Here is an 11,675-nt window from a genome sequence, read left to right as displayed (position 1 = left end):
GATAGAGGAACACTGCTGGTCCACAGGCTGGGCAGACATCCCCAAAAGGGGTCCATGGCACAGATCTTCACAGCACCTGGTCTAGGAGGCGCCGGACCAGCTTTGGGATCTCAGCAGATAGGGACAGAATGCCCTGGGCTGTTTCTTTTTGAGGAAGCCACACAGGCCTGTAGCCACGCGTGCCACGGAATCACTCTGGCTCTTTCCTGAGGACAGTCACCAGGCTACAGACCTATCTTCTTCATGTCTTCACCCCATCCCAGCACCAAACATTCAGGCATCTCCTCCTGACAGCCTCCATCCCTCATGCAGAAGGCAAATGGATGCAACCTAGGCAAACAGAAGATGGCAGGCTTGCTGGCTCCCCCACTTCCTCACACACTCCCTTTGGCCACCCTCTGCCCCTGAGCAACTTGTATTTTCACATCTAGAAAGCTTCCCCCCCAACCCCTGCAATCACTTACAACCAAAAAGACTCATGTTTAGACTGACTGCTTTTATTGTAGAACTGTAGGTAGGAGCAAGATGTACTAAGTGAGGAGACCCGGGAATGGAGACAGGTCAGGTTCACCCCCAGTTGCAGCAATCACAGCTGGTGTCAAAGATGAGCCCGGCCTCGAAATTCTGCTGGTACGTGACTCCATTCAGGCAGTGCCGGAAGACATTTTTGTTATTCGCCATAGGGTAGAGGCCGTTGGCCTTTCCTGCACAGAATCCCCTGCCCCCAGAACTGCCCCTAGAGCTGCTGCTCCTGCTCCCACTTTCGCTCCTGGGAGGAGTTATGGGCTCCACGGGCTGAGCAGGAGCAGTGCAACCTGAAATAGCACAGAACAGCAGAACAGACTCGTGGACCTGGAAGAGGTTCCCACCGTCGCCTAGAGGCGAGGAGACTAGTGGTCCTGAGGAGAACGTCTGGAGGTGAGGTGTTGTTAGCACTGGTCCCTACAAGTGAGGGGATACAAGATTACTTCATATTCAGGAAAAGTTACAATTTTAAGCCATTCTAGTTTTAAATCTGAAAAGTTCTTTCTTCCCTTAAGATGTTAGCATCATTAGAAAAAAATTACTGAGCACTGGTATGTGCATAATACTTGCCGAGGATCTGGGTATAAGTGGCAAGCCAATAAGCTTAGAGATTATTCCAGAGAAAAGTCTGGAAAAAATTTAGGGATGTGGTATTTCCCCTAAATTACAGATTGGAAACATGTGAGCAGTTCTGAGGGTTTCTTGTTCAGTCTCCAGGTGGCCAGAAAAGACTTTTAATGAGGGAGGAGTCCATAGAAAAGTAAATGCTTATATATTGAAGGTCAACTGAATTTCTTGGGGCTTTTCCACAGACTTTGAGACATAGCTCACATGGAAAACTCATCCAGGTAGGCATGGTTTCTCATAAACTCACAACAAGCCTGACCTGGAAGTTCAAGGGTAGAGGAAGAATGGAGCCCATGTGTCTCCGCTGGGCAAGAGCAGGGAGGTGAAATGGGAAGTGACTCCCTGGCCAGTGGGGGTGAACAGATATTAGATCTGCCTTTTAAGCTGGAGAAGCAACAATTGTATACCCCTGGCATCCTCTTTCACTTACCTGCACTCTGCAGCCCAAGTGCTTTCTTCAGGGTGTTGACAAGGGGGAGCTTGCCCTAGTTACAGAATGTGTCTGTGAAGTCATCCAGGTCAATGGCACAGACCATGGCACCTCCAAAATTGTTCTCCTGAAGCCACTGAGCCTATTCAAAGATAGAGGATACCAGAGGTCATTTTACTTCCCCAGACTCACGGCTGGGCCTGCAGCAGGTCAGAGGGGCTGACCTTACCTTGACACTGAGGCTCTTGATGTCATCATAGCCAACCCACTCATTGCCCTGATAGGCCTAGGGCACAGCCTGAGGGGCATCCCATACCTCAGTAGTTCCATTGTTCAAGAAGGTACAGATCTTTAAAAAGTCAAGAGATACAAATCTTGTAAATAAGATTCCCATGAAAGGAGAAACAAACACTTGCCTCTTTTATTTTTTTTTTTTCTTTTATGTCTCCAATTGGGATTTTCCTGTTTTCTAATTATGGGTTGTTATTTGAAGTAAATAATACGAAGTTGCTTTTGAAATATTCCTGTTATCCTTATCCTTAATGCTCGATTTTGGGAGACTACATTAATTTGAGAAATATCATTCTCTTATTTCCTTACATGCTCATATAAATCACCTTAAATATGTAGTCTGTTGCTTGAAGGGATATGACACATTATAGGTGGCCTTCCTACTGGATTAGGTAAATGAATAGGTTACTTCAACTCTTGAAACATTTAGAACGATAGCTGTATTTTAAATAGATGATTAGTGGACAGGATGAGCATTCATTCTGTTCAGCACAAGACATGAAATTCACAGATTTGTCCAGCCTCATCTCCCTACCTCATAGTAGGCCCAGAACCCAGCCTGCCTTGCGTAGGGCCCAGCAGGACCAGCGCCAGAGGTGGGGACACTGATGCCAGTGTTGGAGGAGTCATTCAGGATGAAGGTGTGGCCATAGGTGGGGAAGCCAGCGATGAGCTTCTCAGCTGGGGCCCCATTGTCCTTCCAGTAGTTCATGACGTAATCCTGCAATGGCTGCCTGTTAGCTAGGGGCTCCACCTCGCTGATGACCCCGTGCTTAGTTGTGTTAGTCCACTGTTCTAACAGACACAATTGTATGATGTTAATGACAGATAGAAAGTAGTTTTTCAAAGCATTTTGGCGAAATTATAGTTAATGAGATAGGCCCAGCCGCTAGAAAGGGTAGTTATCCACATGAGACATTTGCAAAATTTTCATTCATTTTGTCCGTGAATTTCCATGTGATGTATAGCCTTATCTCTGCTCTGCATCTGCATGTGTCCAGGGACTCACCACATTGAGGTCGGCATTGCTGCCCATTTCAGTTGGGTATTTGTACAGGGGGATGTTCTTTCTAGGGTAGCCTTCCCAGGAGCCGTGAAGGTCATAGGTCATGACATGGATGTTGTCCAGGTACCTGAGCTGGGGTAAGGGATTTAAAAAGATTTGTGATAGTCATTTCCCACACCTATGTAGGTGAAAGGTACCACTTCCAAAGCCTCCTAAAGGTGGTCCCTGAATAGCAAGACAGACTGAGGACAAGTCTACCTTGCAAAAGCGATAACTACAGGAGTTTGAGGATAGGGTGAATCACTCACTGGGCCAGCTGGGGGATCTCATAGCTGGACTGGATGTTGGAGATGCCAGCCACTACCATAGCAGTGATCATCAGCCTGGGTTTGTTGATCTTCTCGGTCTCCTGCTCAAAAGCTTCACGCATTTCCTATAGAATAATCAAGTACTGTAGGGCATCTGTGCCTCTGATTTCAGCTCCTTAAATAAGTAGGTTTGTATTATCCTTTTCTTTTTCAAAATGCTTTCATATATTTCATCTTCAGTCTCTCAATATCACTATAAAGTAGATAGGACTGATGGTATCAGTCAATGTTATAGCTATCTAATATGAACAGAAGCTAGACAATTTCACCAAAGTCCCACAGCAAATTAGTAGCCAGGTCATGCCCAGAATGCAGGTCCCAGATGACCTGTCAGAGCTCCAGTTATATCCCTATACTCTGAACTTAGAGTTGCTGTAGTAATCTATACTCCGGTTTTGACAATATATATGTTGCTTCCCTTCATCCAGTAAGTGAATTACTTTACAGGACTGACATCTCATCAAATGAAATGCTGATTTGGTCAAAAAGGGAAGTGGTTACAGCCGGGGGATGGGTTCCCATTCAGCACGGGCACCTTTATTCTGGGTGACTCTAATCCCATTTGGAGGACTGGGTTCAGGGTTCAGGGTGGGCGGGGGTGTGTTCCAGTGAAGGGTCTGAAAACTGTCACGGGACATTGGCCAAACTAACTAGGGTGTTTAAACTGGAAGAAGAGGAATTATAGGCAGGATGTTATAACAGTCTGCAAATATTGAATGATAGATTACAAAAGGTGTTTTGTCCTTTGTTATTTTGGTGAGCAGAGCTAGCCCCCATGACCAGAAGTTATAATTATGACTGGAGGTATGTTTCAGCTAAGGACAGAGATGTTCTTTCTTTTTTTTTTTTTTTAACTTTTATTTATTTTTAATTTCTTTTCAGTGTTCCAGAATTCATTGTTTATGCACCACACCCAGTGCTCTATGCAATACAAGATGTTCTTTCTGATCTCCAGAGCTGTTCAATAAGTAGATTGACTTTCAACTGATTAGTTATTTAATATTGAAACCATTCGGAGGCTGGCTGATGATCTGGTATATGGGATGGTGGAGAAAGAGTCTCTGTCTTGGGAGAGGGTAAATCTAAAAACCATTCTTGGCTTTTCTTACTCTATTCACTTTTTCTTGGTAATCTCTTAATTATCAGCCTTTGCTGATAACTTCAATATGTCTTGAACTCTAGATTGGTACTCATTCAGGGACTACTGGCCATTCCTATAGGAGGTCCTACAGATTCCTCTCACTCTTGATGTTCAAAGGCACATAAATGAGCCCTTCTTATTTCAAATCTACTCTTCTCCTTGTATATATATTTTAGTTATAGGACCACTACCAAACCAGTTCTCAAAGTCAGAAAACTGGAAGTCCTGTAGTTTTCACTTCCATTTGGTGTCCAAATCCTATTGATTGTATCCCCCTATTGTCCCTTGCTTACTTGCCCTTTCTGTCCTCCCTGTTAGGACATTTGTTTGGGCTATCAGCTCTTTATCCCTGCCTTCCTACCTCCTTGTAATTTATCCTTTATGGTTAAGCCAGAGTTATCTTTCTAATGCGCAAGTTTTGTCATATCTCTCCACTACTTTCAAAGCTACCCATAACCTTGAGAGAAAAAATCCAAATTCCTTAACATCATCTACAAGTCCCACATGATCTGATTTTTGCCACGTATGTAGACTCACAGTCATCCACATGGCTTCATTTGTGTGGTTCCTATCTTCATTGCTAACACCAGTTGCTTTGAAGACTGAGCTCAAGTGTCACTTTCTCTAGAAAACTCTTCTAGATCCTTCCCCAGAGTAGAATTAGTTACCCTCTGTACCCACTACAGCATGCTCAAAGCATATTTTAAATGTCAGTTATTTTTCAACCTGCCACCTCATATTGTATTCCCTAGAGCCAAGGATTATCTTATTCTTATCTTCAACCTGACACCTAACCCAGTGACTGGGACAGAGTAAGTGTTCAGTAATAATAGGCCTTGTGTAATGGTTAGAAGCAGTGGGCTCTTTAACCAGACTGCATGGGTAGTTCTGACATCTACTAGTTGTGTAACATTAAGCAAGATACTTAAACCTTACTTTCTTCTATAAAATAAAGATTATGATTTGTATAGTACCTAGATCATAGAATAGGTGTACAGGTGAAATGAGTTACAGTTTTAAAATACAGTAGTAGAATAAGGTAGAATAGTGCCTGGCACATAGAGCACATGTGTTCTTGTTGTTCTGTTATGAAATGCTGTTGACTGAAGGCATGAATCTTTGTGATGGGAAGATTCCATAATTCTAAATTCCATTTTAGTTGGGCTTGGGAAACACCAGATTCTCCTTGGAAAGAATAGGCTTTGGATTTTCTTGGGTTAGAGATTGCCACATCCTCCCTCACCTGGAGTAGGACAGTGAAGAGATGCTTGTCCTGAGGAGGGCTCCCATAAGAGCCAGTGTACTCCCACTCAAAGTCCAGCCCATCAAACTCATACTGGTGCAGGAATTTGATGACCGAGGCAATGAAAGTCTGGTGGTTTTCAAGAGTGGAAACCATGGCAGTGAAGCTAAAGGAGACCCAAAGAAGGCAATGTGAGGGAACACCTTGGTGGTCCCAACACCCTGTGGTAAAATCAAACTTTTATATTTCTGCCTCAGAGCTCTTCATGGGGACCCACAACCCAGAAATAAGTATGGTTCCGGTTTTCTCTAGTCCTTACTTTGTAATCAGTACGTACTCAGCCAGCCATGGGATTTCAGTGTTCCCTTTATTTGTTATTCACCCAGCTCTGATTTTTTTTCCCCCTAGGTTGCACTTGTTGCTTTGAATACTACCCCACCTCACAGTTCTCTCTCCAAATAGCCCCCAAAGTTCATATGCCCTTAAAGAAGTCTTCTTGTTTATTTGCATGACTTTGTCTTCTCTTCCCCCAGAAGGTATAAAGAAGTGCTATGTAGCACTCTCACAGGGACTGTGCTTGTGAAATACTTTAAGAAGAGGTTGTTTTGCAATCTCAGTAACTAAACCTCTGTGAATGGAATCCCAGAATATCCATCTAAATGCAAACATGTAAAATAAATTGTGTTCTGCTTTAATATTGAGGTCTTGATCGAGTAATTTATTCCAGTTCTCTATTTTTTAATGTGCATCCTTCACAACCTGTCTTAGATTGTGAAGTGTAAAGGAACATAACTTGTTTTTAGTTGCAAATGAACACCAGGCTCTCCCACAGAGGATTTATGGGACAGTTCCAAATTTCCAGCCTCCAATGGCCAGGAGAATTTTAAGCTGGCTGTTCCTATAAAGCAAAGAATAGAAAAGAGAAACTTCAAAATCCATGAGTCCTTTTATTAAAAATAACATTGCTGTGGTATTGAGCCTGGTCATATACTTTGATGTTGCCTTGATAAGACATTCTGTAGGATAATTTTCCTTCACTACCGAAGACTTTCTTTTTTTTTTAAAGATTTTATTTATTTGACAGAGAGAGACACAGTGAGAGAAGGAACACAAGCAGGGGGAGTGGGAGATGGAGAAGCAGGCTTCCAGCTGAGCAGGGAGCCCAATGCAGAGCTTGATCCCCTGGGATCATGACTGAGTCGAAGGCAGACACCTAATGACTGAGCCACCCAGGTGCCTTTGAAGACTATCTTTATAAAAATTGTGTTGTTAGCCAATACGTAGTATAATACTAAGTAAAATAAGTCAGTCCGAGAAAGACAAATGCCATATGACTTCAATCAGATGTGGAATTTAATAAACAAACAAAGAAAAAAGATAAACAAAAAACAAGACTCTTAAATATAGAGAACAAACTGATAGTTGTCAGAGAGGAGGTAGGTGGGGGGATGAGGTGATTTATTGAGATGAAGGAGATTAACAGTACACTTACCATGATGAACACTGAGTAATGTACAGAATTGTTGAATCATTATATTGTACACCTGAAACTAATATAATGTTTTATGTTAATTATACTTCAACAACAACAAAAAATTGTGTTGTTATCATAAAGGCACTCAAAGTTCTTTGAGGAAATCCAAATTATGGGACCAGATTTTGTAAAAATAGCTGTATATTGGCAATAAGATATATAAAACTTAAAAACATAATTAAATCATATTCTGTTATAATCAGATGAAATAATAAATGTTGCTTGAGAATAATTACTTTCTCAGGCTCCAAGATAAATGAATAGAGATCAATTGCTTAAAATTATGCACATTTTTCTTAAATAGTGGTTCTCAAGAATGGAGTGCAACAGAGTGGCAAAACATTAAAATTCTGGGTTTATAGCCCCTTTCTCAGAAATTCTGGTTGGGCTGTGGGAAGGATTGACATTTTTATCAGGTGCCTCCATGTGGTTTTGACTCATAGTCAGTGGGTCACACTTCAAGAAATACCACTCTGCAAGCGTTTACTTCCTCTATGTATCATAACTTAAATTCTGACAGCTACATTCAGGATAGTACCCCTACTGATGGTAGCAATGGTCTGTAGCCTTATTTCTCCTAGAAATAGCTTGACTGAGTAAATCAGAAATTAAAAGATACCAAGGTTGTTGTTTCTTTGTTATGCTTCATTGTTACTCTTAAAATACAGCAGACATTTCTGATTTGGGGGGCTCAGAGCTGTCTAATCTTCATTATCTTCCACCTCCTGCTCTCTGATGTTAGCGGCTAAAGTGGCTTGCAGTTTCTTGGGTCATTAAAAAAAAGAAATTGATAGGGAAAAGGAGAAATAGAACTGATATATTTTGAATACTTGCTAGAGCAGACAGTGTGCTATGTTGTCCATATCATTGCTACTTGAAGTATAGCTTCCTGGACCAGAAGCATCAACATCAGAGGGGAGATTTTTGGAAATGTAGAATCTTCATCCTCACCTCAGACTCACTGAACCTGAACTCATTTTAAGAAGATCCCAGGTGATCTGTTTGCACATTAACATTTGGAGAGCACCACCCTAGGAGATACCAAATGAGATATCTCCACCATCTTACTTGTTTTTCAGGCCATTGAAAGCTTGGTAGAAAGCCACATCATCCCATTCAATGGTGGTGATCTCATTGTTCCTCATCCCAGCAAAGGCATAGATCAGGTGAGTACATAGGCAGGGGTCAATGTCATTAGTCATGAAGTGCCCCAGGCCTGGCCAGTACTGGGCCCAGTTAGTGAAGTAGCATGTCAGCTGGTAAGCGGAACCTGAGAGCAGTAAGAAGTGAGAATAATGACTTGATTAAGGTGCCACCGAAATGTGCTGTGGGTTTTGGCTCTGTCTCTGTTTCCCTCTCTTTGCCTCAATGCCTGATCTCTGTGTGGGGATGTTTAATATAAATATTCTTGCAGATAAGTTCAAAGATCTAACTTGGGAACTAGTCACTGACTTGGAGTTAGTTATTTTTGGCTCCAGCAGACTCATCTGTGATGTTAAGCCTAAGAACCGCTTAAGAAAAGATCTCCAGTAGTCCTGTAAAGCCCAGTGAATACCAATTTATAAATCCCAGTGGTCATGCTAAAGAAGTTAGTAGTGACAGCCAATCCAAAATAATAGGTTCTCTTAATATCAAACCTGTCTGTGAAGTAGACAGTAGCTCTTTCCCTCAGATGGCTTATCTCTTGCTATATTTTTTTAAAAATACACTAATCAGACAATTGCATGATGAATAATTTATAGAGATTAGTGGTTTATGGTAGGAAAAGATTGCATCAAAGATAAAAGACAGAGTTCATGACTTACCTAGATGAGCATTCAGCAGAAGGGCCAGACCTAGAGGGAAAGAAAACACATGTATTCTGAATTAATTGTCTATACCCTGTGCAATTTGATTCTGAGGCCTTGAGCACCATCCTATTTGTCATATGTCGTTCCAGCCCAGTGGCATGTAGGGATTATGCCCAAGAGTAGGCTTGCCAATGAAGGCCCCAAGAGATCTACACTTTTCTCCTCTTATTAAAAAATGGCCATGGCACTCTCTTCTTCCACTTTCATGTCAGTAATAAATGTTACTGAATGCAGAGTTCACAGGTTACTATTTTGGAAGATCTACTGCATTTCTACTGAAATTACCCAGAATGGACTCTACTTAATGAGTACACATCCATCAGTGCTTCACCTCCCTGAACCGGGATGTGTAGAGCCTTCCACAGACAAGGCATCCTCCAAAAACAGTGAATTCAATATTTCCTGGAGCCTGAGAATTTTCTTGGAGCCACTGTTTTGGAGCTCTTACAGTAGAAGAGAAGTACCAGGAGCTGTGAGGCAAGACTTCAGATGTCTCTCCCTTGTTCTACCAGAGCACATCTGACTTGAGTATTTTATAAATTGAGCTAGAGGTTTCATTTAGAAAATGTTCTGAAACTATAAAAACTTTGTAAACAACAGCTCTAGAACAACTAATAAACTGAGAATATAGCTTGGTTATAAATAATTTACTGGCTTAACCCCTTTAAATTATTAATTTCTAGCTGAGATCTTTATGATACATCAGCAACTCTGTAGGATAGAAGGAGATAAAAAAAGGAGTAATGCTGAAAACAGTAGAACCAAGATAACTCACATCATTCTCTCTCAGTTCCTACTGATTTTCATCCCTGGAAAAGCTAGACCAAGGATTCAAGCATGTAAATAAAAATGATACCGATTAAAATAAGGTGGTGCAGGAAGATGAATGCAGAACAAGAAACAATTGTTAAGGGATTGGAGAATAAGACAAGCATTGGAAGAAAATAAGTCCTTTCTTTTAGCACCATGACCATGGGATCAATGAAGGTAGAAATGTTATTAGAGTGAGGCTGAGAGTATAGGAATAAGAGACAGACTGATCATATACGTCAAGATTCTCTTGGAAATTTGATATGATGGAAGAAAAGTGGAAGAGCCGGGAGGTATAATATGAAGACTGCTTCATGGCTCTCAGATCCAGAGAGAAAAAGGAGTCAGGTGAGAGTAAGGCTCTGTCTCTGTCTGCAGACTCACCTGCAAGGAGAGTAAGCTCTTCCATGGCTGTCATTGGTACTGGTCTAGCAGAGCCTGGATTTGCTTTTTTTTTTTTTTTAAAGATTTTATTTATTTATTGGACAGACAGAGATCACAAGTAGGCAGAGAGGCAGGCAGGGGGCTGTTGGGGGGGGGGAAGCAGGCTCCCTGCTGAGCAGAGAGCCCAATGCGGGGCTCCATCCTAGGACCCCGAGATCATGACCTGAGCCAAAGGCAGAGGCTTAACCCACTGAGCCACCCAGGCACCCCTGGATTTGCTTTTTATACCATCTGAATCCCAGGTTATTGTAAGGGCTTCCAAGTGGAGAACAATGAATTCAGATGTGCATGTAGCTAATCAATAAATCAACAGATCTGCTCCCCTACAAACACCTCACCTTAGACCTGCAACCTATAGAACAAAGCAATGCTATGACCCCTAACAAGGTGGTAGAGACTATCACAATGGAAATCACTAGCTTAATAGCTTTTATGGCAGTTCCCATGGTTGATAAGCATCTGTTTAAACATTCTGGTTAGGTTTTTATGTTGTGGACATTTTGTCCCTGACATCAAAGCATATCTTTATTGGAAAGCAAATAATAAAAACCCTTAGAAGTTATTAGCTGTTTTTTTTTTTTAATGGATGGCTGTTGGTTAAGCATCCAACTCTTTTATTTATTTATTTATTTAGATTTTTTTTTTTAAATTTACTTTATTTGACAGGCAGAGATTACAAGTAGGCAGAGAGGCAGGCAGAGAGAGAGAGAGAGGAAGAAGCAGGCTCTCTCCTGAGCAGAGAGCCCGATGTGGGGCTCGATCCCAGGACTCCGGGTCATGACCTAAGCTGAAGGCAGTGGCTTTAACCCACTGAGCCACCCAGGCGTCCCTTATCTGCTGTTTTTAAACCCTTTTTCTTTATGGAATTCTTCATGTTTAATTTGTACAATCAGTACAAACTTTCCATCTTTAGGTGCTACTTTCTGAACATTTTACCCACACCTGCTCTTTGGAATGACCGTAAGTCATGGTTATATGATAATTTTTTCTAAGAAAGTATGGTTTCAAAAATGTCCTCTCTGAAGGTCAGCAAGAACTCTCTAGTGTCCCATAGTTCCAAATTACATTCAGTTGATACTTTTGTGTTGCTGCTGGGTAGAGATGATGGTGATGATACTGAAAGGAGTCTCTTTTAATAGAAATATTTGCAACTTGACTGTGTCTAGATTTTTATATTTAAAATTAATTCCAATCTACCTTTCTAAACATTATCTACTACCATTATCCTATAATAAATTTCTGCTTTGGCCAAATGGTCCATTTGTTGTCCCCAAACATGTACTTCATGCCTTTGCTTACACTATCTTTCCACCCTTTGCCTGTAACATCTTCTTCTCCTCAGTCCTTACTTGCTTTCTCCTCACTGCCAATGTTACAGTTCTTCAAAGCACAGCTTAGACCCTCTC

General features: G+C 41.5%; 1 protein-coding gene across 1 annotated transcript; it reads right to left on the bottom strand.

The window, feature by feature from the left end:
• Positions 1 to 526: 526 nt before the first annotated feature.
• Positions 527 to 10,243, bottom strand: CHIA (chitinase acidic). The gene is given in 11 exon segments (XM_059377111.1): positions 527 to 815; positions 1,583 to 1,724; positions 1,812 to 1,931; positions 2,409 to 2,594; positions 2,883 to 3,006; positions 3,188 to 3,312; positions 5,632 to 5,797; positions 6,449 to 6,529; positions 8,234 to 8,435; positions 8,971 to 9,000; positions 10,210 to 10,243. Coding segments are annotated over 11 exon segments (1,458 nt in total). The 3' UTR covers positions 527 to 567.
• Positions 10,244 to 11,675: the final 1,432 nt, after the last annotated feature.

The sequence above is a fragment of the Mustela nigripes genome, chromosome 14 (assembly GCF_022355385.1).
Source record: "Mustela nigripes isolate SB6536 chromosome 14, MUSNIG.SB6536, whole genome shotgun sequence".
NCBI classification, from domain to species: domain Eukaryota; kingdom Metazoa; phylum Chordata; class Mammalia; order Carnivora; family Mustelidae; genus Mustela; species Mustela nigripes.
This window is presented reverse-complemented; position numbering and strand designations above follow the sequence as displayed.